Source organism: Camelus bactrianus, chromosome 34, assembly GCF_048773025.1.
Source record: "Camelus bactrianus isolate YW-2024 breed Bactrian camel chromosome 34, ASM4877302v1, whole genome shotgun sequence".
In the NCBI taxonomy this organism is placed as follows: Eukaryota; Metazoa; Chordata; class Mammalia; order Artiodactyla; family Camelidae; genus Camelus; species Camelus bactrianus.
In genome coordinates, this window is record NC_133572.1 from 5196905 (window position 1) to 5224671 (window position 27767).

Consider the following 27767-nt stretch of genomic DNA (forward strand, 5'->3'; position numbering starts at 1 on the left):
GGTTTTTATAGACTGGGGCCCTGTTGCAGTAAGAGCTCCCACCAGACTCCCTCCCTCCCTCCACGATGAGTGTGAGGCTGGTGTCTGGAGCCCGAGAGAGGGGCAGGGACTTGGCAAGTTTGTGCCTGACCTTGGCTTTTCCTGAGGAAGGAACCTGGAGCAGGATCTGGGGCTGTCAGTCAGGTAAGACTTGAGCCTCTCCGGAGGGCAGTTTTGGCTTCTAGCCCATTTCTGGCAGACTTGGGAACCGTCCCAGAGCCCGAGGGGCAGGCACAGCAGGAGAGCGGGTCTTGCCGCGAGGCTCGAGGCTCAGGGTGATGGTGGGGCTCTCCCAGGCTCGCCCAGGGGTGAGTTCTAACAGTATCCCGAGCTCCTGGGGCTAAGTCAGGGATCCTAAAAGGTACGAGGTGGAAGAGGTGGGGAAAGAAGGGGACAGCCAGCTGGCCCGGAGTCCCAGTGAGGGAAATTCCATGGCTCTGGCCCCCACAGCTCCCTGAGACAGCTCCTCTGAGCTGGGGCCCAACAATGGCCGGCGCTCCAGACTCTTTGTCCTACAGAGCGGTTAGGAAGGAAGCAGGGAAACTACAAAGGGGACTGTCAGCAGCCTGATGAGGTGCTGAGTTCAAGGTCTGGAGCAGAAGGCGAGGGAGGAGTTTGGTTGGCTCTTCTGGAGAATTTTACACTCTCTGGCTCTGGACCCAGGGGCTTCCCCCTCCCTCTGGAGTCGCTGATGACACCATCCCTCACCCCCCAACCCCAGCCCTTGGATGGCAGGTGTGCCCAGATGTTTCCCCATGGAGGGGGTGTGAGCCTAAATCCTTGTGCTCCCCCATCTCTGCCCCCACACATTCTTCTCCGTCTCTCAAACCTACCAACTTCCCGGCTTCAGAATCAACCCGGTTGGTTCACCATGATTTTTTTCCTTTTTTTGGGGGGGGGGGTTAGGTTTATTTATTTTTAATTTTTTTAAATTGGAGGCACTGGGGATTGAACCCAGGACCTGGTGCATGCTAAGCAAGCACTCTACCACTGAGCTACACCCTCCTCCCACCATAGTTTAAGGTGGGAAATTTGGGGAGAGGGAGGCAGGGAGGGTAGGCAGTGGGAAAAATCCCCCCCTGGTGGTGAACTGTCCCGACAGGTGTTTGTGTGTATGGGGTGAACACAAATATCTCCCTCCCTCTCCAGTCCCCTTCCTGCGGCCTTGCTGACCACCCCATGGCTTCCTCAGAGACCTGGGTCTGGGAGCTGAAATGCAGCATCTCTCCGGGGGTCGGGCTGCGGGTTTTACTTCTAGCTTCCCTGGAGGCACACAGCAGGGACTTGCTGATGGGATGGGCTGTGAAAAAAGGTTAATGCAGAGTTGGTGGCGGGGGTGGTGATGGTGGGGTGACGTGGATACTGTCCCTCCTCGCCTCTCTCAGGTCTCCACTGACGTCTCCTCTCCCCACCCCCGGGGTTCTAGCTTCTCGAGTCTCCCCGTTTCCCTCTGATTTCCCGCCCCCTCTACGGCTTTCCAGCTTCCTCCCCAACCCCCGCAGTTCCCTTGCTCCCCCAAACTGCGGTCGGGGGGGAAAAGCCCTAACACATCCTCCCGCCCCTGCTGCCCAGTCCCATTGGTTCCCTCCCCCCCTGCAGCACCTGGCCCCCCCCCGTCACCCGATTGGCCAGCGGCCCCATCAATCCTCGCCTGGCTGTGCTGACGTCATCCTGCAGCAGCGGGGATGGGGTGGGAATGAGAGAGGGAGAGAGGACGCCGGGCTCCCGGGCGAAGGAGAAGAAGCCACTGCAAGGCCCTCACCTCGGCCACCCAGGCTGGGGTCTGCCCGGGTCTGCTCTATGGACTAGCGTGGGCGGCAGACTCCTTGCGGTCTCCTCCCTGCGCCCGCGCTCTCCCCTCCCCTCCGCGGAGCGCCCCTGCATCACCCCCCCAAGGTGGACGAAGCCGGCTCGAGGCTCCCGGGGGAGAGCGATCGGGCCCTGCCCCGCCCCGCCGGACCATGACCCGCCTGCTGTTGCCCCTCTTGCTGGCTTTCCTGCTCCCCTCGAGCTCCTGTAACAAAGGTGAGTGAGGTGGGGGTTGGGGGCGCTGAAAGCAAGGTATCTGGCAGGGTGATGTGGGGGTCAGGGTGGGCAGGAGCCGCTGAGTCTCTCTGGCACATGACAGGTGGTTTTTCAGACCATCAGCCTTCCCATCGTTTTCTCAGACCTGCCGCCTTCTCTTCTCCCTCGCATCCCCTTTGCCACATCCTCCTCTCCGGTCCATCTCTACCCATGTGCTTCTCTTGCTCCGGTTTGGTCCCCAATCTCATCCTGGGGTCTCTCTCCCCTCCTCCTCCAATTTCTCCCTGCTGGAGATACCTCAGGTGTCAGAGGGACTTGCCTCTGAGGGGCGAGACGCATCTCTGGGGGGCTCTCCGTTTTCACTGGGCCATGCCGGCCCTGAGGGTGTGTGGCAGAGCCATCTGGTCCATCTCCGTCCCATCCTGGGGAGAAACTGTTCCCTGCAGCTCAGCAATTCGGAGCACGTATGTTTTGGCGTGTTCCTCTGCATTTCTACCCTGATGCCTGCACGCAGCTGGGCTGTGGGTTACCAGAGCTGCCCTCTCTGGCAGACAGCGGATAAATTCAGCTGGGTGAGGCCATCAGTAGGACCCAGAGCAGGGCGGGGAAGAGTGCTCAGATAGGTGGAGAGGGGCAGCAGAGGGCAGAAATGGGTGTGTGGAGGTGCTAAATGAGGGGTGAGAGGAAAGGCAAGAAGGAGAAGGGAGTTGAGGTGTGGGAGGGGGTAAGAGGGGATGGATGCAGATCAAGGTGGAGGCAAAAAAGGAGAGGGGAATGAAGGGGAAGTCAGGAAGAACAGGTAGGGAGGGGAAGTCCAAGGAGCCCACGAGTGAGTGAAAGGAGATGGACACTAGGGAAGAGTTGGTGGCCGAGAGGAGGAGGGCAGGGAGACAGGGAGGGGGCAGGGTGGGGGGTGAGCTGTGCACAGCCCCCCATCCTCTCTGACCTCAGCCACTCTCAGCCTTCCTGTGCTGCCTTCTGAGCACCATCTTGTGGCTCTCTCCTTTGCCGCTAGAGAAGGGAGTTACGGGGGTCCTCAGCAAGGAAGGGGCAGGCATTCAGGTACCAGAAGGCTTTTGGAGGGGTAGTTGGAAGAAAGACTGGAAACCAGGGTTTCTTGCTCATCATGACGTCTGAGGGTTAGTTCCTTTGGGTGACTCAGTTTCCCTCTGATGGTATGTCTTCCTCCACCCATGTCTCCCTAATGGGCCGTCATGAATGTACTTTGGGAACTTGGGGGTTGGCCTGATTTGATGGAGCAGGCAGAGGAGGTTGGGGCTGGGATGATGTAGAGGAGGTTGGGGCTGGGATGATGTAGAAGGGGCGGGAGGCCTCTGCACCTTCCCTGTAGCCCCTCATCAAGCTAGTGAGAGATTGGTCCTCGGGAGGAGACATGATTGAGTTGAGTCTGGTAGGAGACGAGAGATCCGGAGGCTGAGTCCCACATCTCTCCTGGATTGGCGGGTGGCTGAAGGGAAGAGGGGAGGCAAGAATGAGGACTCAGCCATCAGTCTGTATAAAAAGTGGGGTTCAGGGAGCATGAGGTTCGATGGCCCTGTGGGGGACATAGAAACGTGCTGGTTACAAGTGTGTTCCCTTGGGTGTGAGGGTGAGAAGCAGGGAGGGGATCTGTCGTGTTTCTAGGCCAGTTCGATAATCCCTGAGGATGTCAGCTGTGCTGGGTCCAGTCATTTGGCGTTGATTCCTCTGTTCCAGCCCTGCCCATCTCTGTCCCCCTCCCTCTGTCCTATATATTTCCCTGTCTCTCTTTTCTCTTCTTCTCTCTACTCCGGGAGAATGGCCTTAGGATGGGGCTTGGCTGGGAGAGGACAGGATCAGGACTGAAGTGAGGTGGTGATGGTGGAGAGGATGAACACTCAGGAGAGTCTAAAGAAACTTCTAGGCTTCTTCTTTTCCTAATCTCAACTCCGCCCTTTATCTATCCTTTCCTTTTCCCAGGGCTTTCTGGTGGCCCACCACTGCTCCTTAAATGCCCAGTGTCCACTTGAAGTCCCTAAAGAAAAGTCTCTTCTGATCATATTTCCCAGGGGAGATGGCAGTCTCCCTCCACCCACCCCCAGGGCAGGCTGTTGCCATGGAAACTCTATCCTGCCCTAGGAGAAGGCTGTGACCTCCCACAGACCTTCTGACTCCTTTCAGAGCTGATTTCTTGTCCTCAGCCCATCCTCCTGCAGATGCTTCTGCAGGGGATGGGAAGGGTGGTGACACTGGAGTGTGGTTGTCTGGGTCTACAAGGGTTGTGTGGCGGTGGAGGGCCAGCTCACAGGTGCTCCCTCTTCTCCCTGGGGGGTCAGCCAACAAGCACAAGCCATGGATCGAGGCAGAATACCAGGGCATCGTCATGGAGAACGACAACACGGTCCTGCTGAACCCACCCCTCTTTGCCTTGGACAAGGATGCCCCACTGCGCTATGCAGGTAACTGGGGTGGGGGCAGGGCAAGGCGGGTGGGATGGAGAGAAGTGGGTTGGGGGCCGGGGCAAGCGAGGAGAGGGGAGGTCCTGGGAAGGAGAGCCATGAGGACGTGGGGAGGAGGCTTTGGGAAAGTGGAAGAAGTGGGCTCCGTGAGGGAATGGGCAACGGTGAAGAATGGTAGTTAAGGAAAGGGAGCCAGAGAGAAGGATGTGGGCAGGCAGGGGTTAACGCATCAAAATTTTGCCAGATCTCAGACCTGGTGGCTCTGAGAGGTGGCACCTCAGGGAGACTGGGGTCTGAGCTGTATGTTTGAAAATGAATGCTTTCCGTGTGTGAGAGAAGGGCCAGGGGTTTGGGAGGAGAGGTGAAGTGGGAGTCCCAGACGGTCCGGTGGTGGTGGTGGTCGGGGGCAGGGGTCGAGGCTGGGAAGGAGATTCTGGAGGTGATGCAGGGACCTCAGCCTTCCCTCCCGCCCGGCCAGGTGAGATCTGTGGCTTCCGGCTCCATGGGTCGGGGGTGCCCTTTGAGGCCGTGATCCTGGACAAGGCGACAGGAGAAGGGCTGATCCGGGCCAAGGAGCCAGTGGACTGCGAGGCCCAGAAGGAGCACACGTTCACCATCCAGGCCTACGACTGTGGCGAGGGTCCCGATGGGGCCAACACCAAGAAGTCCCACAAGTGAGGAAGCCATGGTCCCCGCCCTCCACTGCAGGCCTGCTCTCGCGCAGGCCCTCCCCATCCTCTGTGTGCAGTCATTGACTGTCTGCCCCGCCCCCCTCTGCCCATGGGGTTTGGAGACACAGCCTTGTCCCCCAGGAGCCTTCAGCCAGAGTGACAGAAGCATATGGTAGAACTCAGTTGGATCTAACGTTGGCTTTGCTGCCTATGACTTTGGGCTACTTCTCAGCCTTTCTGGGTCTGCTTTTCCTTGTCTGTAAAATGGGGATAATAAAGAATTCTGTAGGTTGCTGTGAAGATGAAAGGAGACAGTTTATGTAAAAAGCAGGCACTGCAGTGCCTGCCTCACGGGAAGGGGCTCTATACCCGGGGGTTAGGATGCTGAGGAGAATGAGGGAGAGGCTGAGCTCATCAGTACACACCCACATTCCTTTCAACTGCCCGGTCATCTGCTGGCACTGTGCACCTCACTCACACACAGCACACACACATGCACACGCACTGCTCTAGGGGAGGGTGGGCTGGGCCTGGGACCCCTACATCTGTTCCCAGCTAGCTTGTCATTTCAGAATGGGGGAAAGATCTGCGGTCAGGATCCCTGGCCACTAGAGGTGCTAGAGATAAATTGCTCCTTGTGACTCAGTTTCCCATTGGGAGCTAGGACCCTTCCCTCTGGGCCCTGGGCACCCGGATCTGGGCTGGGGACGGGGCTCAGCACGAAGGGCTTAGCTCCAGCTCTGCTGCCCCTGTGGGGCCCTGAGCGAGGAGGGGCCACAGCTGTCTTGTTCATCGCACACGTCAAGACGATTTGTGTCTTATACAAATGCTTCTTCCCTTAATGTAGTTGGTTTTAATTTGGCTTTTACTCTGCACTTCCTTGATTATCCCATTGGATCTGATCATTGTGAAGGAACAACCTGCTGGACACACACTCCACTGTCTTGCCCCTGTCTTGCCATCCCAACCTACAGCATTCTGTACAGAATTCATCCAGATCAGTGTCCCCTGGGGTCGTTCCTTACCTCTCCCTGGTGGTGCCTGGTGCCCTGGGGTGCAGGGGGCGGTTAGATGAGTGTTCTCACGGCCCCAGGCTCAGGACCCACTGGCTCCCGCCTTCTCTGTCTCCCTGTCTGGATTCCTACTTGTCGCTGACCCTCCCTTGTCCTACTTCTGCTCTGGTGCCTGCAGGGCCACCGTGCATGTGCGGGTCAACGATGTGAACGAGTTTGCCCCAGTGTTTGTGGAGCGACTGTACCGCGCGGCCGTGACCGAGGGGAAACTCTACGACCGCATCCTACGGGTGGAGGCCATCGACGGCGACTGCTCCCCTCAGTACAGCCAGATTTGCTACTATGAAATCCTCACGCCCAACACCCCTTTCCTCATCGACAACGACGGTGAGCCCACCCCAGCTGCTCAGCCCCATGCACCACCATCCCTCAGGACACCTCAGGTCTGCGCTCTCCACTTCTCCTGCCCTCACATCCTGCTTCCACTCCCTCCTTCTCCCTCCTTCCCAGATACGGAGCCTATCCCCCAGTTTCCTTCTTTCTAGCTTCTCACTGCCTAATTCACCTGCTGCCCAGCTAGCTCACGAGTCCTTCCCTGGCCTCCCTGAACTGCCTCTAGCGCTCCTGGCCCTCTCTGTCCCCCACCCCAGGGAACATTGAGAACACGGAGAAGCTGCAGTACAGCGGCGAGAGGCTCTACAAGTTCACGGTGACGGCTTATGACTGTGGGAAGAAGCGGGCGGCAGATGATGCCGAGGTGGAGATCCAGGTGAAGCCCACCTGTAAACCCAGCTGGCAAGGTGAGCAGCTCGGCTCTGGGACCCGTCTCATGACCCACCATTCACCCTGGTCTCCCTTTTCGTCCCTTCTGACAATCACGGGGGCCAGGCTAGGAGTCGAGGGAGGGATATTTGGGCAGGCCACAAGCTGTCCACCGTGGCTGGCCATTTTCGGAGGAGCCAGAGACTGTCAGTGGGCGTGGCCAGAGCAGAAGGGATAGGAGGGGCTGCCTCACCCATCTGCTTCTCCACCACCCTCTTCCTCACACCCCTGCAGGCTGGAACAAAAGGATTGAATATGCACCAGGCGCCGGAAGCTTGGCTTTGTTCCCTGGAATCCGCCTGGAGACCTGTGATGAACCTCTCTGGAACATTCAGGCCGCCATAGAGCTGCAGACCAGCCATGTGGCCAAGGGCTGTGACCGTGACAACTACTCAGAGCGGGCACTGCGGAAACTCTGCGGTGGGTGTGCCTCCCGGGCTGTCCCTTCCCATTCAGCCTCTGCCTGACCCTCCTCTGCCTCTTTCTTGAGGATCTGTCTTACGTCTTCCTTTGCCCGTCTGTAGATGCGTGTACACACCCACAGGGGCGTGGCGCGTGGTTATGTCTTGCGGTCCAAAGAGCATGTAAATGTGTGGCTGGCAGAGATGTAAGATGGTGGCACAGGAAGGTCGCCAGATACATTGTGGAGCAGTGGCAGGAGAGATGAGGAGCTGGAGGAGGTGAGGTTAAAAGGGAGCTACTCCTAGAGGAGAGGCTCACTCCTTTGCTGTCGCTGAAAGGCCAGAAGAGGTGGTGAAACGAGCTGGGGGAAATCTTTCCCCATCAGTCACCCTTTCCCTGCCTGCATCCTGTTCCCCGTCGTCTGTGTCTCGGCTCTGACCCCTGTGCCTCCTGGGGCTCCTGCAGGTGCTGCCCCTGGGGAGGTGGATCTGCTGCCCATGCCTGGCCCCAATGCCAACTGGACGGCGGGGCTGTCAGTGCACTACAGCCAGGACAGCAGCCTCATCTACTGGTTCAACGGCACCCAGGCTGTGCAGGTGCCACTGGGTGGCACAGCTGGGCTGGGCTCTGGGCCCCAGGACAGCCTCAGTGACCATTTTACCCTGTCCTTCTGGATGAAGCATGGCGTAACTCCCAACAAGGGCAAGAAGGAAGAGGAAACCATCATGTGTAACACCGTCCAGAATGGTGAGCCTTCCTCAGGGCACCGGTCTGAGAGTGGGGAGACCAGCTTCTCGTCCTGCCTCAGTCCCTGTCTGGTCTGTGACCGAGGATGGGCCACCTCCTCTCTGTTCATCTGTAAGGTAGCGGTGCCAGGTTTCAGATTCCCGCGATTTACTCCAATACAGCAAGTTGCATTCCCAGTGCTCTCAGAGGGCCCTGGGACTGCTCACTCCTGTCCTTCTTTGCAGCTGCCCGATTGCCCTGCATCCCACCATGTAGTAAGGCTGCCCCCCAAATCTGCTCCCATCATGACCCTCCCATCGCAGTGGAAGAGCCTGAGTAACAGTGTGCCCCCTCCTTACTCTTCCACCCCCCCTCCTGTAAGGCCCCTCCTCCCTCTACTGCAGTGGCGCGTCCCTGTCGGGCGGGCTCAGCCCTGACCTGCTCTTTCGTTTCTGTCACCTCTCGGGGCCCATTTCCCTTGACCTGAAAAGGATTGTTAGCCAAGTTTGTATTGTTTGTATTAAGCAAAGGACCAGTGAAGATCCGGGTGGCAGCAGGCTGGCCAGTGTCCCCCCTCAGCCAATTAGAGAGGCCGAGAAGCCCTAGACTGGACTGTGTGTGTGTGTGAGAGGTGGGGGGCACTGGGAGGGAGCGAGAGTGATGCTAGAGAACGAGGGAGAGGTAGCACCTGAGAGGATATGAGAAGCCAGCATCCCCTCCCTCATGGTGCTTTGAACCTGCTCTTGCCTCAGGCCCTGTGTTTGACCCCCGTCCCCACCCTCTTCCCTCAGAGGACGGCTTCTCTCACTACTCACTGACTGTCCACGGCTGCAGAATTGCCTTCCTCTACTGGCCCCTGCTCGAGAGCGCCCGCCCGGTCAAGTTTCTCTGGAAGCTGGAACAGGTGAGGTGGGGCCAGGCTCCTGGGAAGCGGGGCGGATGGATGTAACTTACCTTCGGGGGAGCAGGTCCTAGGGCCAAGGTGGGCATTTTCTGGGTTGCCCTGTGTCCCCTCTTTCAATCTCTGCTTTCAGTTCCTGGCCATTCTACTGCCTGGCCCTCTTGTTCTGTTTTTCTCCAAGGCTTGTCTCCTACAGAAAGCGCTCCTGGATTAAAAGGAAGTAGGGAACAAATTACTACTAACACCAAACCCAACCAACCATCTCCCTGCCCTTTGTTTTATTTCATCTCTTTCTTATCTAGAAACTTAACAGTGCATATCCCTCACTCTCAAGAAGTCAGCACGTTGAAATCGAGGAAATAAGTAGTCTGAGGTTCATAGATCGGGTTTGAGTCCTGCCAGGGGAACTTACTAGCAGGGAAATCTCAGTTAATGTGGTGTTTTTTTTTCTAACCTGTGAAATGTGGATAATAAGAATTCTATGTCCCAGGGTGGTTGTAGGATTAAATGATGTAATAGACCTTTATAGACTGAAAAGCAGTCTATGTATGTGAGTTCTTACTAGTAGCCATGATTATGAGGGCTAAATAAAAACAGGCAAGAAAGAGAGAAAGAGAAAAAAGAAAAATCTCTTGAGCCAACAGCTGCAGCCTCTTCTTTATTCATTCTCCAAGCTGACCACAAGGACCTTGGGGACTAGTTTGAGTTTCCATCTCCTTCTGTTTTGCTTGCACCCCCCGCCCCCGCCCCCAGCCCCGGTGGAGTGGCTGAGTAAGCCGATGGTTGACAAGGGGCAGGAAGTGGAAGAGAGAGAAATGAAAATCCGCAAACTGGATAACTGAGGGCTGTCTGCAGAAGCTTCTGCTTTCTGTGGCCCTCTGATTTTTAATTTAATTTTTTTGATTGAAGTGTAGTTGATGTGCAATGTTAGTTTCAGGTGTACAGCAAAGCAATTCAGTTATAGATATATACATATATACATACACATGTATCTTCAGGTTCTTTTCCATTATAGCTTGTTACAAGAAATTGAATATAGTTCCCTGTGCTCTACAGTGGTTCCTTGTTGTTGATCTACTGTATGTACGGTAGTGTGTATTTGTTAACCTCAAACACCTAATTTGTCCCCCTCCCTGACCTTGTGGTCCTCTTTTAAAGAGATATTCTGCCATCTGCTTCTTCTTGATGTTTCCCCCACGTTGCTAACATTGGTGACATTACTATTTTGATTTTTCTTTCATTTACCCTTACTTATTCAACCAATATTTGTTCAGTACCAATGCCCTGCTATTCTGCTAGGTTCTGGGGATACAGTGGTGTCTGAGATGGAACAAAATCTCTACCTCCATTGAGCTTACATTATAGTTGGGGAGATAGATTTTTAAAAAGTAAGTAGACATATAAAAATGGTAAATTGGGGGAGGGTATAGCTCAGCAGTAGAGCGCGTGCTTAGCAGGCACGAGGTCCTGCCTTCAGTCTGCGGTACCTCCATTAAAAAATGATAAATTGTGATAAATTCTTTGAAAGAACAAGTAAAAGACTAAGGGGCAGACTAGAGGAGGCAGGGAGAGGGGAACTCGCCTTAGACTGGATGTTTGGGGAGGGCGTGATGGCTGTAAAACATGAGCTTATCCTAAAGGATGAGAAACAGCCGTGAGGAGAGAGAGTTCCAGGCAGAGGGAAGAGCAGGTGCAGAGGCCCTGAGGCAGGAAAGGGCTTAGCATGTTCCAGGCCTGGAAAGAGGGCCAGGGAGTTCGGGCACAGTGAACAAGGGTGAAGACCGGATTTGAGGTTGGAGAGATGGGCAGTGATCAGGTGTACGATGGACTTTGTCAGTCGGGGATTGTTTGAATTTTGTACTCTGAGAGATGGGAAGCCCTTTGAAGTGCTTTCAGAAGGGACATGACCTGATCAGATTTACATTTTAAGAAGATCCCTTTGGCAAACATGGGAGGAGGCGAGACCTCAGAGTGGAAGTGCTCGGACCAGACTGTTGCAACATGTACATGCAGGAAAGATGGAGGACTTGAATGATGCGTGGCAACGGAGATGGAGAGAACCTCGCAGAAACCCACAGCTTTTAGTTCTGTTTGCACCCAGGCTGGATAGCACCTGTTGATGGACAGTGTGACACTCTCCTTAGGGATGTTTATAGTTTTAAAGACTTACCTGAAGATGGACGCACGAGGGACTCCCAGCCTCCCAGGAAGTGCAGTAGAGCCTTGGGTTAGTTCCTTGGGGATGGAGTGACTGAGGGGTTCCTGCCCTTCCCCACCCCCAGGTCTGTGACGATGAATGGCATCACTATGCCTTGAACCTCGAGTTCCCCACGGTCACACTCTATGCTGATGGCATCTCCTTTGACCCTGCCCTCATCCACGACAATGGTCTTATCCACCCGCCCCGAAGGGAGCCCGCGCTCATGATTGGGGCCTGCTGGACTGGTAAGTGCCCTCCAGCTTCTCCGTGGGGACACTGATGGTTGGCACCTCCAGTGGTTGGTGGAGGAGCAAGGGCAGCTCGACCTCCTGTGTGCAGCTCCCTGCAGCTGGGCAGGGAGACCCCAGCCCCTTGTGTCTCCCACCTATTGGACTGCTCATCGCCTCTGACGTGGAGGAATTTCCTGCTCAACCATCACCAGAATCTCTCTTTCTGTAACTTCGGCCACTTCCCTCTTTGTTGCTTCTCAGTGGTGACTTCCACAGCCCATTCCCCTACCGGAGGACAACAACCCTATGAGAGTCCTCATTCTTCACTTTTAAGCAATTTTTTTCATTTTTTTCCCCTCTGGGAACTTGCGTGTATGTATATGTAGTGTGTGTGTGTAGGGGGGTGTGTATGTATGTGGTGTATGTGTGTATGTGATGTGTATGTGTATGTAGTGTGTGTATGTATATGGTGTGTGTGTGGGGTGCGGTGTGTATGTTTGTGGTGTATGTGTACATGTAGTGTGTCTGGTGTGTGTGTGTGTGGGGGGGGTCTTACCAGAGCCCTTGTATTTTGTCAGAAACCTATCCAGGGTTTGCCTGTAACAGACGCCAGAGAGGCTGAGACCTGACAACTCAGCGAAGAGATCCAAGTCCTACGTGGGCAGGGGCAGGGGCATGGCGGGGGAGACCTCCCCTTCCTCTCTGTCCGTCTGTCCCCACATGCCTGAGCTCACTGGCACTTTTTCTCCCCCAGAGGAGAAGAACAAAGAGAAGGAAAAGGGAGGAGACAACAGTACGGACGCCACACCAGGTACCCGAGTGTCAGACGTGGAGGCGGGAGAGGTCACGTCTCAGCCTTCTGCTCCTCGCTCCCGCTCCCGGGCCGCGCCGTCGGGTCGGGCCTGGCTGTTAGCGCCTGGCCCGCCCACCAGGGGGCAGAGCCTCCCAGAAGCACCGCCAGGCAGGCTCTCCCCGGGAAACGCGCGGCCGGATGGAGCTGGCGGGGCGCCCGGGGTCCTTTCCCGCCTAAGAGTGAAGTAAAGGGGCTGTCGGGCCGGCTTTCCGGGTAGCAGAGCGCAGGAGGCGGGCGGCAGGCCCGCGGCAGGGAGATCTGGGCATCCGTGAAGCTCACACGCATTCTTCCCAGGGCTCCCTGCATGCACCGTGTAGACCCCTCCCCGGTCTCCTCCTTTCCCACCTTGGGTCACCTCTACCTCCTTTGGTCCTGCTGTCCTTCTTCCCTTTTCCCTCTGCCGAAGCCTTATCGTTCCGTTGTTTCTGTTTTTCACCTCCCCTCCCCTCGGCCGGTTTTATTCTGCCTTCTGTTCTCTCGCTCTGCTTGCTCCCTCTCCCATTCGCTTCGCTTCCCTCTCCATCTTTCCTTCTTTGCATTTCCACCTTTCCGCTCCCTTACTCAGGCCTTCAGCTCTCTCCTTCTCTCTCTCTCAGCCCCCTTTCCTTGTGCCGTCTCTCCTCCCCTCTCGCCTCCTCTCACCACCCGTCCGCCCCTGTGTTCCTGCCCTAGGAGACCCCTTGCCGATCCACCACTACTTCCACGGCTACCTGGCTGGTTTCAGCGTGCGCTCAGGCCGCCTGGAGAGCCGTGAGGTCATCGAGTGCCTCTATGCATGTCGGGAGGGGCTGGACTATAGGGATTTCGAGAGCCTGGGCAAAGGCATGAAGGTATTGCCCCTTCCTCTAGCCCCCTCCCTCCGGGCATGCCCCCAGCCCCAGCCCTTCCCCCCTCCCCCACAGCCCCACCTCTGCCCCCTTCCCCTCCCCCTCCCGGTCTTGCCTCCCGGTCCAGCTCTCAGCCTTGTCTGTGTCTGGGGCCCAGGTCCACGTGAACCCCTCGCAGTCCCTGCTCACCCTGGAGGGGGATGATGTGGAGACTTTCAACCATGCCCTGCAGCATGTGGCTTACATGAACACTCTGCGCTTTGCCACGCCGGGCGTCAGGCCCCTGCGCCTCACCACTGCTGTCAAGTGAGTGTCGGGTGGGCGGGCGAATCACAGAACAGAGCCAGACAGTGTCAGAACGCCTTGGCCTTGGGTACCACCTACGGCTGGGCACGCATCCCCCATTTTAAGGGTGGAAAACTGACCTGCCCAGCTGACACAGCCTTACTGATGGAAGAGCCTGGACTACACCCTGATTTTCCCACAACCAACTCATTGCTCTTTCCGCTAAAGCGCACGTCCAGTATTTGGGAGTTTTAATCTCCCAGCCTCTATGCTGACATGTAAAGTGGGACCGAAGAGGGGACTGGACTGGGAGCCAGGAGACCTGACACTAATTCTGACTCAGTACTAATTGCCTGGATGACCTTGGGCAAAGAGCTGTAGTTGCTTGAGTCGTCAAGCTCTTGCAAGGTCCGACAGGGTGACCTGAGTCTGTGGGTTGGCAGCCTGAGGCCCTCTGCGTCAAATCTGGCCTGCTGCCTGTTTTTGTAAGTAAAGTTTTATTAGGACACAGCCTGCCTGCTCATTTGCATGTTGTTTATGGAAATGAGCTGCTTTCGCCCAATGATGGCAGGGCTGAGTAGCTGGGACAGACGCTGTATGGCCCCCCAAATCAAAAAATATTTACTGTCTGGCTATTCATTGAAAACATATGCTAACTTTGAATTCTAAGCGAACAATTTTGAATTCTTTAAAAGAAAAATCGTATATTAGGTGTTTAAAAATACAAATTGATTGAGAGGTAATGAAAGCATCATAGTTACTAGCTTTTTAGCGCTGAGCAAATGCTGTAAAGCAGGGATAACAATAGAATCTAACTCATGGAATTGTTGTGAGAATAAATGATGTCATCCAGATCAAATGCCCAGTGGAGTGTCCCTTCTGCAAACTTCGGCTCCTATTATGTGAAGGCGTTTTTGACCTCTTATCATGTTTATGGGGCAGTTTTTAGGAGACGCTGCCATCTAGTAGGTGGATGACACAGTGTAGAGGTCAGGTTTCCTGAGTCCAGGTTCCCTTCTCCCCTCGCCTGCCTCAGTTTCTCCAAAAGCTGTCTGAGGAGAGGCTCTCCGACTTTCCCCTGTCCTGGCAGGGGTGGGTTTGGAGCGTAGAGGGCTCTGAGCCCTGGGCAGTGACTGGGCTGGATCATCAGGCCTGGCGATTGGAGCTGAGGAGGGCAGGGGCAGGGCCTTTGGGAACTGGGCTTGCTGGTCCGTGGCGTGGGCACAGTGTGAAGCTGAAGGCCACGGGCAAATGAGGTCATGGGGGTGCAGATCAGCGCTGAGGATGTGCCCCACCATGTTCTAGTCAGAACTCTAGCTATTTTGGGTGGGGGGAGGGTGTAGCGCATGCTTAGCATGCACAAGGTCCTGGGTTCAATCCCCAGTACCTCCATTAAAAAAAAAAAAAAACGAATAAACCTAATTACTTCCCCCCAAAAAAGAATTAAAAAAAAAGAACTCTAGCTTTTAAAGGGCTTTCATCTGGCTCAGGGACCAAGGAATTGCCTCAGCCCTCAGGAGCCATCTCAGAAGCAGGGCTCTGCCTTCTGGCTTAGAGTGGGGCGCTGCAGGCGGCACCCCACAACGGGGGAGGTGACACCCTCTTTGTTGCCTGGCTCATCTGAAGTCCTCCTACCTCTTTCCTGCCCAGGGAGGAGGCTTATCCAAGGGCTAGCAGCCTGATGCGGGTCCTTCAGCAGAGGGAAGAGGCCATTTTCTTTTATGAGATTAAGAGAGAGAGAGAGGTCTCCTTCCTGCATTTCAGGGCTGCCATGTGGTTTGTGTTACGCTAACACTTCTTTGAGGTCGCAGGAGAACATATAGCAGGATACGTGTGTGTGTGTGTGTGTGTGTGTGTGAGAGAGAGAGAGAGAGAGAGAGAGAGAGAAACAGGGAGAGACAGATACCAGCAGCACCTCCCTTCCTCTGACGGATTTCCATTTTGTTTTTGTTTTGGTGGGGGAGGGGTAAGGTAGCTAGGCTTATTTACTTCTTATTATTTTTCTGACGGAGGTGCTGGGGATCGAACCCAGGACCTCATGCAGGCTAAGCAGGCGCTCTACCGCTGAGCTAGACCCTCCTGCCTCTGATGCGTTTCCTCGCCCTGGTCCGTGTGGCTTCCCCCAGCTTCCACTGTTCTTCCAGCATTCAGTGTTCCAATGTTCAGTTTTTGGACTTCTGTCCATTTAAAGCCAGATTTACACAATTATTCTGTCAATGCAGGTTTTCCCTAAGTGTTGTTTTGTTTTTTAAACCTCTTTTTTGAACTCTTGGGTTCTTAGAAAGCCCACGTACTCATGCCATCGGCCCCTGGACAGGTGGCTGCCGCATCTTTTTCTCTAGCTTTGTTCTCCTTCCCCAGCTCTACCTGCTGAATTTCTACCTGCCTGCTATAACCTCTGTCTAGGAGTTCTGCCAGCACCTCAAATAAACAAGCTAAAGCTGAAATAATGAGCGCTGATGCCCAAACTTGCCCTCTCCCTGAATTCTCTGCTTCTGTAATGGTGACTTTGTCCTTGCAATCACCCAGACTTACAGCCTCTGAGTCATCTTTGATTCTGCCCTGTCTTTTTTTTTTTTAATATTAAAAAAATTTTTTAAATGGAGGTACTGGGGATTGAACCCAGGACCTCGTGCATGCTAAGCTCATGCTCTACCTCTGGGCTATACCCTCTCCCCGGATTCCTCCCTGTCTTCACCCTCCACGCCCCATCACTGGCCAGGTCACCTAGATCCCGCTCTGTGCCCGTGTCTGGAATCTGTCTCCTCTTATGCTATTTCTGCTGTTATGACTCCAGCAGGCCCTTACTGCCTGTCCCCTGGCCTGGTGCTAGTAGCCTTCTAACTAGCCCACCAACTCTAGTGTTCTAACTTCAGCTTGGCCTCCACCCTGAGGCTAGGTTAGTGATCCTAAACCAGAATTTTCATCCTCACACTTCCCTGCTGAAAAAGACATCAGCGGTTCCTTCTTGCCGACCGCACAGCAGTTGCAATCAAAGCCCTCCATCCTCTGGCCTGGCCTTTCCTCCTCTCGCCTTAGCAGACTCCTCACCCTCCACTTTAGGCTCAGCCTTCTACCCTCCTTCAATCACCAGCTCACTTGCTACTTTTCTTGATCGATCCTAACCTCCCTTGCCAAAAGCCCCACTCCCATCCTGGCCGGAAATAACCTCTCCTTCTCTGGACTCTCATGGGTTTGTTTGTTCCACTCCTGTGATGCTGACCATATTGGCCCTTGTTTTAACGTTTGTGTTCCAGCTCTGGTCTCTCGACCAGGTCATTAGTGCCCGCCACAGGGGGAAGGTCTGTTGGAGCCTGTGCTGGGGTTGCATCCCGAAAGGCTTTGATCTGGGCTTTTCTGAACGACCGTGGGTGTGGTATACCCTCAGGGGCTCTGAGCTCATGGTACCTGCTGAGTTTACTCCTTCGCCTTTCGGATCTGGGCCTTCTTGATAACGTGGGTAAGAGTACTTTCAGCACAGTCATTTCGGTTAACACAGACGTGTGGACCACAGGCCCCGCTCCCGGATCACCGCCTCCCCTGTGAGGACTGCTTGTTCGAGGCGGCACTTCTTCATAAACAGATTTGACTCGTGCAAACCCAGGCCCCACGTGGTGGCTGTGCTTTAGTGGGAAAATCGTGGGTTGGAATGGGAAGAATGGGTTTCAACCCAGACCAGGACGCACATTTCTCGTGTGGCCAAGATGCTTGACCCAAGAGCTTTGGTTTCTCATCCGTATCCCAACAGCAGTGAAAGAAAGTTCAATAAAATAATATGGGCAAAATGCTGCATGAACCAGCACGGGCTGTGAGAATGTTCGGCTGGAGGTGACCCCGGGAGCGTGTTCCTGAGTGGCTGTGCTGATGGTCACGCTGGGCTGGCTGCGTTCTCTGGGGAGGGTGTGTCTGACACCAAGGTCAGTGAGGCTTCATGGGACAGTGGATGTAGGTCCAAGGGGGTCAGATCAGGTCACCTACCGAAGTGCATTTCCCTGATATTGAAGGGAGCGAGTGGAAGACACATCAAGGAAGAGGACACCCTTTGATAAGCTCTCCCTGAGCCCCACTCTGGTTGAATACTTTTTTGGCGTGTATCTACCAGATGCTGTACTGAACATGCTTTTTTTTTTTTAAACCTCTTGTGTGAAGAACTGTGTATGTCTCTACATTTCTGTAAGTTCAGTTTGTAAAATAACAGTTTGATGGACATTCCGTAAGCTTAGGGTGGGGCACTGGTGATGTCATCACCCCTGTGGGTCAGGGCTGCCTGACCTTCTGTCCCCGAGTCCTCCCTGCAGCAGCATCCTCCCGGGAAAGGGTGTCTCCCCCTCCAGCTTTGCTCTGGGGGGGGTGTGGTCTTGCAGAGACACTATCCCCCTTTCCTCCCTTCTCTCGCTGATGTGGGGTGCTCTCTGTAGAGGTGGAAGTCCAGAGTGATGGACAGAATCTAGGTTAAGGGCAAGGTGGTGGAGTCACAGGCTGCCTCTCTCCTCGCTTCTCCTAGGTGCTTCAGTGAAGAATCCTGTGTCTCCATCCCCGAAGTGGAGGGCTACGTGGTGGTGCTTCAGCCCGACGCCCCCCAGATCCTGCTGAGTGGCACTGCTCATTTTGCCCGCCCAGCGGTGGACTTTGAGGGACCTGAAGGCGTCCCTTTGTTCCCTGATCTTCAAATCACTTGCTCCATCTCTCACCAGGTGGAGGCCAAAAAGGATGAGAGTTGGCAGGGCACAGGTAAGGATGACCCCAGGGAGTGATGTCACTCAGAGGAGAGGTCCACGTCTGGAATCAGAATGGAGAAAATCTGAGACTGGCCGTCATCCTGCATTCACTTGACTAGAACCACTGAGCCCTAGGAAGGAGAGCTAGTGGGAGGCCGTGGGTGGAAGGAAGGGGTTGGCTCATGATGTTCTTGGAAATGATGCTGACAGCTCTCAGGGGATGACCCTGGAAGGGGAGAGAGTGGCCCTTGAGCTCTGACCTAGATCCCAACTCCCTCCCACCCAGTGACGGACACACGCATGTCGGATGAGATTGTGCACAACCTGGATGGCTGTGAGATTTCTCTGGTGGGTGATGACCTGGACCCCGAGCGGGAGAGCCTGCTCTTGGACACGGCGTCCTTGCAGCAGCGAGGCCTGGAGCTCACCAACACGTCCGCCTACCTCACCATTGCCGGTCAGTGGGCCCCCAGAGCCTGTCCTCTTTCCTTGTCTGAGCCCCTCCCTGTGGTCAAGTACCTGGGAAGCCCGAAGGGATGCGTGCAAGCGCCACCTTGCACCCTCCAGCCTGGAAGAGCCTCTGGCTTCCAGATCGCCCTTAGAGGCGGTGGCTAGGGTTTAGGTTCCCAGTGGTTCTTTCCCCAGCTTCTCTCTCCAGACTGGCTCACCTCCCCTCCAGGCTCCACTCTTGCTTTGCTCAGTCTCTGACTAGCTTTCCAGTCCTCTAGCCATTTGGGACTCATCACCTTCTCTGTCTTCTGTCTCGCTCATCTCATGGACACAGCCTAGCTTTAAGTCAAGTGCTCATCTCTTAGTGAATGGTTGTAATGACCTGGTAGCTTCTCAAGGAAGCCTGCTCTTCTCCGAAGGACCCTCCACTGGGGAGAATAAGAGAAGGTGGAATGACCAGTGCCCTCCTGTTTCCATTTCCTTCCAGACAGACCCTCATCGAGGACTTCTGTGTTTTCCCCTCTCTGTTTCTGCCCTGCTGTCCCCACCTCTGTCCTGCAGGTTGTCCCTGTCTCCTCTCCATCCCTCCCAAGAAGGCAGAGCTCTGAGGTGGGGTGGGGGCAGAGCTGGAATCAGAGCCTGGGTTGCTTTATCTCAGTCAGGCAGAGCTGTGGGGTTGTGGGGGGAACGATAGAGGGAAGCACCTCTCCTTCTGAGAACTCAGGTCACACCCCTGTTGTGTGGTGTCAGCTGGTGGGAGACTGGGAGACAGGGTCCTGCCCTGGGCCCCTTCGCTGGCTTCTACTCTGAGCTGCCTCCTGGTCCCTAGGGGTGGAGAGCATCACTGTGTATGAAGAGATCCTAAGGCAGGCTCATTATCGCCTGCGACACGGAGCTGCCCTCTATGCCAGGAAATTCCGGCTCTCCTGCTCAGAAATGAATGGGCGTTACTCCAGCAATGAATTCATCGTGGAGGTACCCAGAGGGTCTCCTTCCTCCCAGAGCTACCCCGGTGGCGAGGAGCAGGGCTAAGTGGACTGAACCCTCTGTGGGTGGGGATGGAAGTCATAGTGCCTAGGTGGAGGGGGGAGGTGGGGGGGAGGGGGCTCCTGGCCCAGCCGGTGGGTGGAGAAGGAGGGGAGGCTGTGGGGCAGGGGTGAAGAGATGGGCCCTGGAAGGGTGGAGTAGGACTGGGGAGAGGCGCCCACTGAGCCTGCCCTCTCCCCAGGTCAGCGTCCTGCACAGCATGAACCGGGTCGCCCACCCCAGCCACATGCTCAGCTCCCAGCAGTTCCTGCACCGTGGTCACCAGCCCCCGCCTGAGATGGCCGGACATAGCCTGGCCAGCTCCCACCGAAACTCCAGTACGTAAGGCTGCGAGGGGCCAGCAGGGCGGGCAGGTGGAAGAAGTGGGCTGGCATCCTCCCCACCACCTCTGGGAGGGAGGAGGGGGTGGAGCGGTGGGTTCTGTTCTTTGTGGAACCTGACTCCATTGAGGGCTGTGATCCAATCCCTGTATCCCCTGAATCATTGACTTTTCCTGATGGAGAATGTGAGCCTTGTGTGATCACAGGGGCATTCATGCCGTGGACCATAGTCAGTGTGGGTTTAGCCACCCTCCCCCAACAATATCAAGTTAGCCCAGGACCTAGGATCCTCGATGGTAAAGCTATCAAGTATGTATTAAGCACCTACTGTGTGCTAGCACTGTCCTAAAGTACTATTAGGAATACAAAAGAATTGCAGGATAGAGACACTGCCTGTCCTCAAGGAGGAAGTTGTTATTATATATGTAATTATGTGCTATCTATAAACTCATAAGACTTTCTTTTTTTAAATTTTCTTTTGGGGGGAGTAATTAGGTTATTTATTTACTAAGGGAGGTTCTGGGGACTGAACCCAGGACCTCATGTGTGCTAAGCATGTGCTCTACCACTGAGCTATACCCTCCCCCTATAAGACTATTTCTAAAACAAAAGATGCAAAGATGCAAAGTGCTACATCCAGATGGAGTGCTGCCCTTCAAAGCAGTCTCGTTCCCTGGCCATGGTGGTTTACTGGTGATACAATTTTTAATTCACAATTTCAGAGCTGCTTAATTATAGAAAGACTAGAAGCCATCAGTATAAGGAAGAACAGTCAGCCATAATTCCACCACGACTGGCCCCCATTCATATGATATGTTTATTATGTGCTGGGTTTTGTCTATGCCTGTCTTTTTTTTTTTTTTTTTTTCTTTTAACAAAGTTGGGATCAAACTGTTTTGTCACCTAGTATTTACACCAAATATCATGAAATGAGTCTTCTCTCACATTGTTAACACCGGTGAAATGATTCTGAGGTTGCTGAAAAGGATTTTTGGAATCTCTTTTTGGAATTGCTTTCGAAGTCAATTTATGAGATGTATTTATTTTTGTGACCTTCGAGACACACCTTGCTTTGGGCCCAGTTCGGGATTACCCAGCTTCAGCAGCCAGTTTTGTCAGAGTTGGCTCTTGACAGCATTTTGTTTTTAAACATAAAACCCAATGTCAAAGGGCACAGATTTGTCGCAAAAAAAAGGTCTAAAGGTGTACTGTGGGCTCTGAAGGCAATTCCCTAAGGAGTTCTAAAAGTGTTTTCTTGGAAGTTCATAGTCACTGAACTCTGCCCTGAAACGACAGCACTCACATCAACCACGTGACAATAAGAATAGTGATTACATCGGTGTGCCAGGAGCCATGTGCGTGGGCCTCACGCCAGCTCACCAGTGACTCATTACAGACAACAAATGAAATAGATACTAGAATTACCCCCTCTAAAGGCAAGGTCATGGAGGCCCAGAGAGGTTAAGGACCTTATCCAAGATCACACAGCTAGAAAGTGGTGGAGCCAGGATGCAGATCCGGGCACAGGCTTCCAGAGCCCGCGCGCTGACCCGCACTCTCCGTGCCCTCTCTGTTTGTGTTTGATGCTTAAAAAGAAAAAGCTCATTATTTTACAGTTGCACCTAATTTGGGGGAGCTCCTGAGGGCTCCCCAGGACATCTTTGACTGAGGCTAGCTCCCTGGTGCCCCCAGGATTCAGTTTGGGTTCCTCTCCAAGGGCTGCGGCCAGCACTGCCCTGTCTTTTGTATTTCCTTTTCCCTGGGACTGGCTCCCCTCTCCCTTGCTCTCTCTGAAAACAACTGCAGAGGCCTTTCTAAGTGTTTTCCTGTGATTCCTGCAGCAAAGCAGGTGGCAGCAGGGGTGAAGAGGGAGCCTAAGGCATTAACCAAGTTGCAAAGGTTCACGGAAGCTTCACACCATCTTTAGAGATGTGTGAGCAAACGGAACCCGTTTTTGTTAAATAGCCCAGCTTTTCTCCCCCCGTCGTGGTTCCCTCGCTCCTTCTCCAGTTCCTTCCTTGGGAGTCACCCTACTCAGCCTTGTCTGGGTTGGATGTTGGGTCCTGCCACTCAGTAGGGTCAAGGTGGGTCCAGGTTGGCCTTGCCGCTGGGCCTGAGGGAACTCTCAGTCCTTATTTTCTCTGGTGTGAGGGCCCAGAGGAGGGAGTCCGCATTCTAACTGCCCCAGAGCTTCCTCTCCTGAGCTCCCAGCTGCCCTGCGCTGGCTGGCCTGGCCGGCCGAGGGTCTCACCCTCATTTCCTGGAGCTGCCTTGGATGCTCCGGGTTTGTAAGCCCTGCCCTAGGCTTCACCGCTCTCCTGGCCTCTCCATCCACTGTTCTGAGCTGCCATCCAGGCCAACTCAGCTTGCTCTGAGATTCCCATGGAGAGCTGCTGCCTGCTTTTGCTTTTCCCCTGATTTTGGCCCAAGTAAAGGAGAGTTCATAGTTCCCCCTGAGGGCCCTGGTGATTGACATCTCCTGAGCTTACCAGGAGATCACCGCATAAAACCCCTTCCACCTGCCTTTTCAGAGTCTTCAAGTCGCTCCCTCCATTACCCCTCCCAACACCCAAGAGTGGAGTCACAGGGCTATGGCTTTGCAGTTTCAAATCACTCTGCCCATGCAGAAGAGTAAGCAGATGGAAGCCCCTCTGATGAGAAGGGGTTTGTTTCTCCGAAGCCCCTAAGTGCACCAGATAAAGGAGATCAGTGTGAGCTGGGACAGCCAGCCAGGGCTTGACAGTCTCGCAGTGCATTCAGAGTGAAGCTTGGACCTTGAGGGGTCGAAGGGAGTTTGGATGGACTTGCGAGACAATGACAGTTTGAGAGTTGGAGGTGGCTGGTTGGCGGGGTCGGGGGCTGCGGTTTCTGTTTAGGGAGAATGAGGCTGTCTGAGAAGGGTGAGATGATGCAGACAATATTTGTCCAGTCATCCCAAACTCGGATGCACATCCGAATTGCCTGGGGAGAAGTAAAAACGCTTGGTGCCTAGGCTACACCGTACACCAGTTAAATCAGAACGTCTCGGGGTAGGGAGCCAGGCATCAGTGGTTTTTAAAAGTCCTCCGGTGATGTCAATGTGTAACAAAGTTTGAAATCATTTCCCTACTTTGTCACCTACAAGCATCTGAGAGTTTGTGGTAAGACCTACAGTGCAATAAGGTAAAAACAGAAAGTGAATTAGGAAGCAGGGAGGAAAGGATGATGATGTAAGAGGAAGACAAAGCGTGGCAACAAGTCAGTTGATAACATAGGTGCTGAGATACTGTGTGTTGTTAGAGTGGCCAGAATTTGGTCTCTGAGCTTCCTTGTAGCTGAAGCAGAAGGAAACCTGAGACGTTAGGAAGGTCGTTTGATGGGACCAACCACTGCTTCAAGGGAAGCCCTGGGACCCAGAGCAGAAAGAGGCTTCTCCCAAGGCTCTTCAGAAAGGGGACACCACGTGGGGCTGTGGACAAGGCTTCAGCAGTGTTGCACAACCACACGAAAGCAGGAGTTTCACACCTGCCATTGGCTAAAATGAAAACACCCCTTCGTGTTGGCCTTGGAGGTCATTCAAAGCCAGAATCAACTGCTTGGATCTAATGCAGTAAGAAGGGTTGATTGTACTTCCTAAACTCTTTTTTATTTAAAAAATTTTTTATTGATTAATTGATTGATTGAAGTACAGTCAATTACATTGTGTCAATTTCTGGTGCACTAAACTCTTGATTTTTGTCTGTAGCTAATTAAGTCCTTCCATTTCCCTGATCTCCTGCTCATTTTAAATTGATGAGCCATATTTGGTTTGCCTGCAGATAGAGGGTCTGCATTTTGTCTTTCTTGTGGTCACTTCTTATTCCTGGCCATCAACTTGTCATTTGCTTCACCAGGCCAGGGGCTCAGCGGGACAAAGGCATCTGATTAAGGCACAAAGCAGAAGTTCTGGCTTGTTGTCATGGTGCCCCTAGAACAAGGTCACCTGCTGCGGCCTCCACTGGAGGTGCGGGCCTCTACTTTTCCTAGAGCCTGGGCTTGGCTTCGGGGGCATTCTGCTGGTGGGGTCACGCCCCAGGATCTCACCCACTGACTTGGAGCCCCGGGAGGGTCTACTTCCTACAGATGAGCAGAAAGGGCAGCTCTGCCTCCCTCTTTCCTTGTCCCCTGTCCCCAGCGAACTGAGAAGTGCTGATCCAGTCAGGCCCATTTCTCTCCTTAGTGGGGGCTCACGGAGCCCACCTGCCCTGCTCAGCAGAGTCAGCTCTCGTTGGCCCGTGGCCCCAAGTAGGCTATGGGTCAGGTCAGGATAGGGACCGACTTGGCAGGCAGCCGTCAGGGTGGCCTCAGGGAGGTGTGAGGCTAGCGTGCCTGCTCAGCAGGGCCTTCTCCCACACCTGGTTGGCCCTGGAGCGAGTGGCAGTGGGGCGTGTGCTGGCTGTGGGGGAGGAGGGTATGGGGACCTCCTGTGCTGTGTGCTTCTCTGTGCTCTGCTCTCTCTTGACATGTGAGTCTTAGAGGTTGTGGGTAACTTTGTGTGTGTGTGTGTGTGTGTGTGTGCTCTCGCGTGTGACGCATACACTCATTGTCCCTCAGCTGGGGTCTAGGCTGGGGTCTAGGCCTCACGGAGCCTCTGTGGTCAGGTGAGCTGCTGTGCCCACACGGCGGGCCTGGGTGTGCACCCATGTGGGGTGCAGTGACCCAGTTGCCTGGGAGGGCCCTGGGCCTGGGGGCGCGGGTGTGGGGTTTTTACCTCCACCTGCTCTCCCTGGGGCTCCGGGCTCTCCTGCTCTGCCTCCTCCTGCTTCTTCGAGCGCTGTACGTGTGTGTGCAAGAGGCAGGCAAGGCCATGTTCACAGCTGTTGGCTCTGTGGCCCTTGCGGCCCGTGTCTGTGGCATTCATGTCCTCCTGCAAGGGGTGGCCTGGACTGCCCAGCTGGTGGGGAGCTGGGTGGCGCTGCATGTGTGGCTCTGCTGTGCCTTGCTAGAGACCCTCAGGCACATCCTTTTGGTCCTGCCATGTGAGCAGGCTTCCAGGTGGCTGGTGCGGGCAGGTGTGCGGGCAGGTGTGTGGGCTGGCCGAGGCCTGGCGCGGGTGTGGGGCATGGCGACCTTGGTCCAGCTGTGTGCCCACACGCTCTTCCTGGGGGTGCACCTGTGCATGCACGTCTGCTTTGCCGCCATCAGCTCAAAGGTCCGAGTGAGGGTGCATGCGCCCTTCAGTATCTCACTGCCCTTCAGAGTCCACACCCCCCTGAGCCTAGGCTTCAGAGTGGGGTTGCAGGCTCAGAGGCATGACAGGGCCGAGGGGGAGCAGGGTACACCCCAGGTGGAGCAGAGGCCCCAGATGTCCAGGAGGCTCGAGCCCACAAGGAGAAGGGAGGTGTCACTGACAAGGAGTGAGCTCCGTCCAGGTGGGTAAGGAAGGGGGCTGCTCTCTGCCCCTTGGACCTGTCTCCAGCCTTGGGTGCCAGCACCTCCTCCTGGCCACCAGGCCACGCTTAGAGCCCACTTCTCCTCTGGTGTTGCGGGAGAACATTCTCTCCTCCGGCACCGTCAAGCCTGTGTAGCTGCCTCTCTCATTCCCCACCGGGCTCTGGGCATCTCCCTCCTCGGCTGAGTGGTCACTGGGAAAGTCACAGACAGGACCCCGGCAGCGTCCAGTCTTTGCCCTCTGTCCACCGAGGACAGGGCTGCACATGGCTGGGAGCTCTTCTCCTCCGCCGGCCCCTGCCTCCTTGCAAACCTCCCTTCCTCGGTCTCTCTGTCCCTTCCACCCTAACAGCAGCTGCCCTGCCACGGGGTTCCCTCCCTGTCTCTGCCCTTCCCCGGGTGGGGCTCTGCTTTCCCTCCAGCTTCTACAGGGCGGCCGCCCTTATGAGCCATCCTGGATCCTTCTTCTTCCTGGGGTCCCTCTGCCCAGGCCCTCCCAGTCCTCCCCAGCCAGTCCCCTCAGGCACCCCCGGCTCTCCCCGCAGTGGTCCCGAGCGCCGCAACTCTCATCATCGTGGTGTGCGTGGGCTTCCTGGTGCTCATGGTCATCCTGGGCCTCGTGCGCATCCATTCCCTGCACCGCCGCGTCTCAGGGGCCGGTGGGACCCCAGGGGCCTCCAGTGACCCCAAGGAACCCGACCTCTTCTGGGATGACTCAGCTCTCACCATTATCGTCAACCCCATGGAGGTGAGTTTGAGGGGCAGGGGCGGCCGTCAGGGCTCAGCTGGAGCGTGCCCCCAGCAGCGAGGACTCCCGCTGAGCCCCCTCCTCTCCCCGCCTGCCTCCCCAGTCCTACCAGAACCGGCAGGCCTGTGTGGCGGGTGCTGCGGGTGGCCAGCAGGAGGACGAGGACAGCAGCGACTCGGAGGCGGCCGACTCGCCCAGCAGCGACGAGAGACGCATCATCGAGACGCCCCCTCACCGCTACTAAGGCCTCCGTGTCCCCCCAGCCAGGGAGAGGTCTGCCCTGTTGAGACAGACACCCCCAGGAGACAGAAGGCCCTTCTGAGACGAGAGAGACCCAGAGGGAGAGAGCTCATCCCTTAAGCTCGGAACCTGTGGGGACCCCAGTGCGTCCATCCCCGCCCCCGCCCGCAGCCCACCCCGTGCCTCTGGGCTCTCACTCCCCTGGTGTGGGACACTTTGGCTGCCTTTTCTGTTCCCAGGCAGCCACCCCCTCCGTTTACCCATGTCTGTCTCTCCCCCACTGGCCTTGTAATTGGGGTGGGGGGGTGTCAGTAGCAGAGGGAGGGGCCGGGGCCGGGCTGAGGGAAACCCTGTATCTGCACCCCCATCTCTGTCCATGGGGCCCTCTCCCCACCCAGCTGGGCCTTCCCTGTTTCCCTTACGACCCCCACTCCTAACCTTTTGATTTCACTCTGGGGATCCCTCCTTCTTCTGGCCCACCTTCCCTCCTCTCTTGTCCCCTTCCCCCTCTTCTCCTGGCCTGAGCTCCCACAGCCCTGGCCTCCCTACAGGACCTGCCTGTGGCTAGGTTGTGGGGATGGGAGTTGGGGGGAGGCCCCGGGTGTATTATATATAATGTATATTTTTTCATGTCGTCGTGAGCGCAGCCCCTGTGTTCTGTGTGCAGCTCACAGCCTCGTGTGTGCGTGTGGCATCATCCCATCCTGGGGTGGGGGTAGGGGGTTGGGTGTGGTGAGGGAGGGGACACACCCTAGGGTTTTCAAATAAAACAACCAGAAAAAGGCTCAGTGAGCTGCCTCCTGCCTGCCTGATGCTGTGTGCGGGGCGGCTCTGGGATCTCGGGCCCCCTGGTCTCTGAGCTGACATGAGGGGCTGGGCTGGGTGTCACCGGGGGGCAGTCAGCTCCCACTGCCTTCTTTCCTTAGCACCTGCTGGGAAAGTACAGAGAATCTGGGGAGTGCTGCCCATGCCGGTGCTTCTTGGAAGAGGGGGTACATGGTCAGCCTCTCCCAATGTCTTGGAACATTTTGCCCACAGCACTTGGGCGGCCAGCCCTGGGGTCCAGGGGGAGACGGCAGGCAACCATGCTCTTTGTAATAAGAGAGAAGGAGCTTTGAGATGTGTCCCCCAGGGTGTCAGGGGTAGTGACCACACAGGGTTGTTTCAGAAGAGCAAGGTGTGGAGAGCAAGGTGGTTCTGGCCCCAGGAAAGACCAGGGCTCTAGGTCTTAACTCCTTTCTGTGGGACAGAGGGGTCTGAGTTTCAGTAATGTGGTTCCCAGGGACACAGCCGGGTTGGGGGTGGAGGTCCCTGGCCCACCGCCGGCGCCGCCCCGTGTCTGCCCTTTCTTCTGCCGGCGCTGTCCTCACCCTTGGCTTCAGCTACCCGTGGTGTGTTGACGT

General features: G+C 55.5%; 1 protein-coding gene across 2 annotated transcripts; it reads left to right on the top strand.

The window, feature by feature from the left end:
• The first annotated feature begins 46 nt into the window (after positions 1 to 46).
• On the top strand, positions 47 to 27152 carry CLSTN3 (calsyntenin 3). 2 transcript variants are annotated; one of them, XM_074357770.1, is made up of 19 exons: positions 47 to 183; positions 1639 to 2064; positions 4380 to 4502; positions 4981 to 5176; positions 6365 to 6573; positions 6837 to 6986; positions 7243 to 7428; positions 7876 to 8157; positions 8928 to 9040; positions 11320 to 11482; positions 12222 to 12278; positions 12993 to 13150; positions 13305 to 13453; positions 17937 to 18163; positions 18437 to 18607; positions 19430 to 19575; positions 19829 to 19964; positions 25922 to 26124; positions 26228 to 27152. In XM_074357770.1, the coding sequence occupies exons 2-19, from the start codon at positions 2001 to 2003 to the stop codon at positions 26366 to 26368; spliced, it is 2874 nt and encodes a 957-aa protein (XP_074213871.1). In that variant the 5' UTR covers positions 47 to 183; positions 1639 to 2000; the 3' UTR covers positions 26369 to 27152. The 2 variants fall into 2 exon arrangements, with proteins under 2 accessions (XP_074213871.1, XP_074213872.1); XM_074357771.1 differs by having other exon boundaries at positions 49 to 183; positions 1425 to 2064.
• Positions 27153 to 27767: the final 615 nt, after the last annotated feature.

Excerpts from the sequence above, each read along its gene's own strand:
- CLSTN3 (XM_074357770.1), top strand. The coding sequence starts at position 2,001 with ATGACCCGCCTGCTGTTGCCCCTCTTGCTGGCTTTCCTGCTCCCCTCG. Across the intron at positions 4,503-4,980 it reads TGCCCCACTGCGCTATGCAG|GTGAGATCTGTGGCTTCCGG; the intron begins GTAACTGGGGTG and ends CCGCCCGGCCAG. Across the intron at positions 13,454-17,936 it reads CGCCTCACCACTGCTGTCAA|GTGCTTCAGTGAAGAATCCT; the intron begins GTGAGTGTCGGG and ends CGCTTCTCCTAG.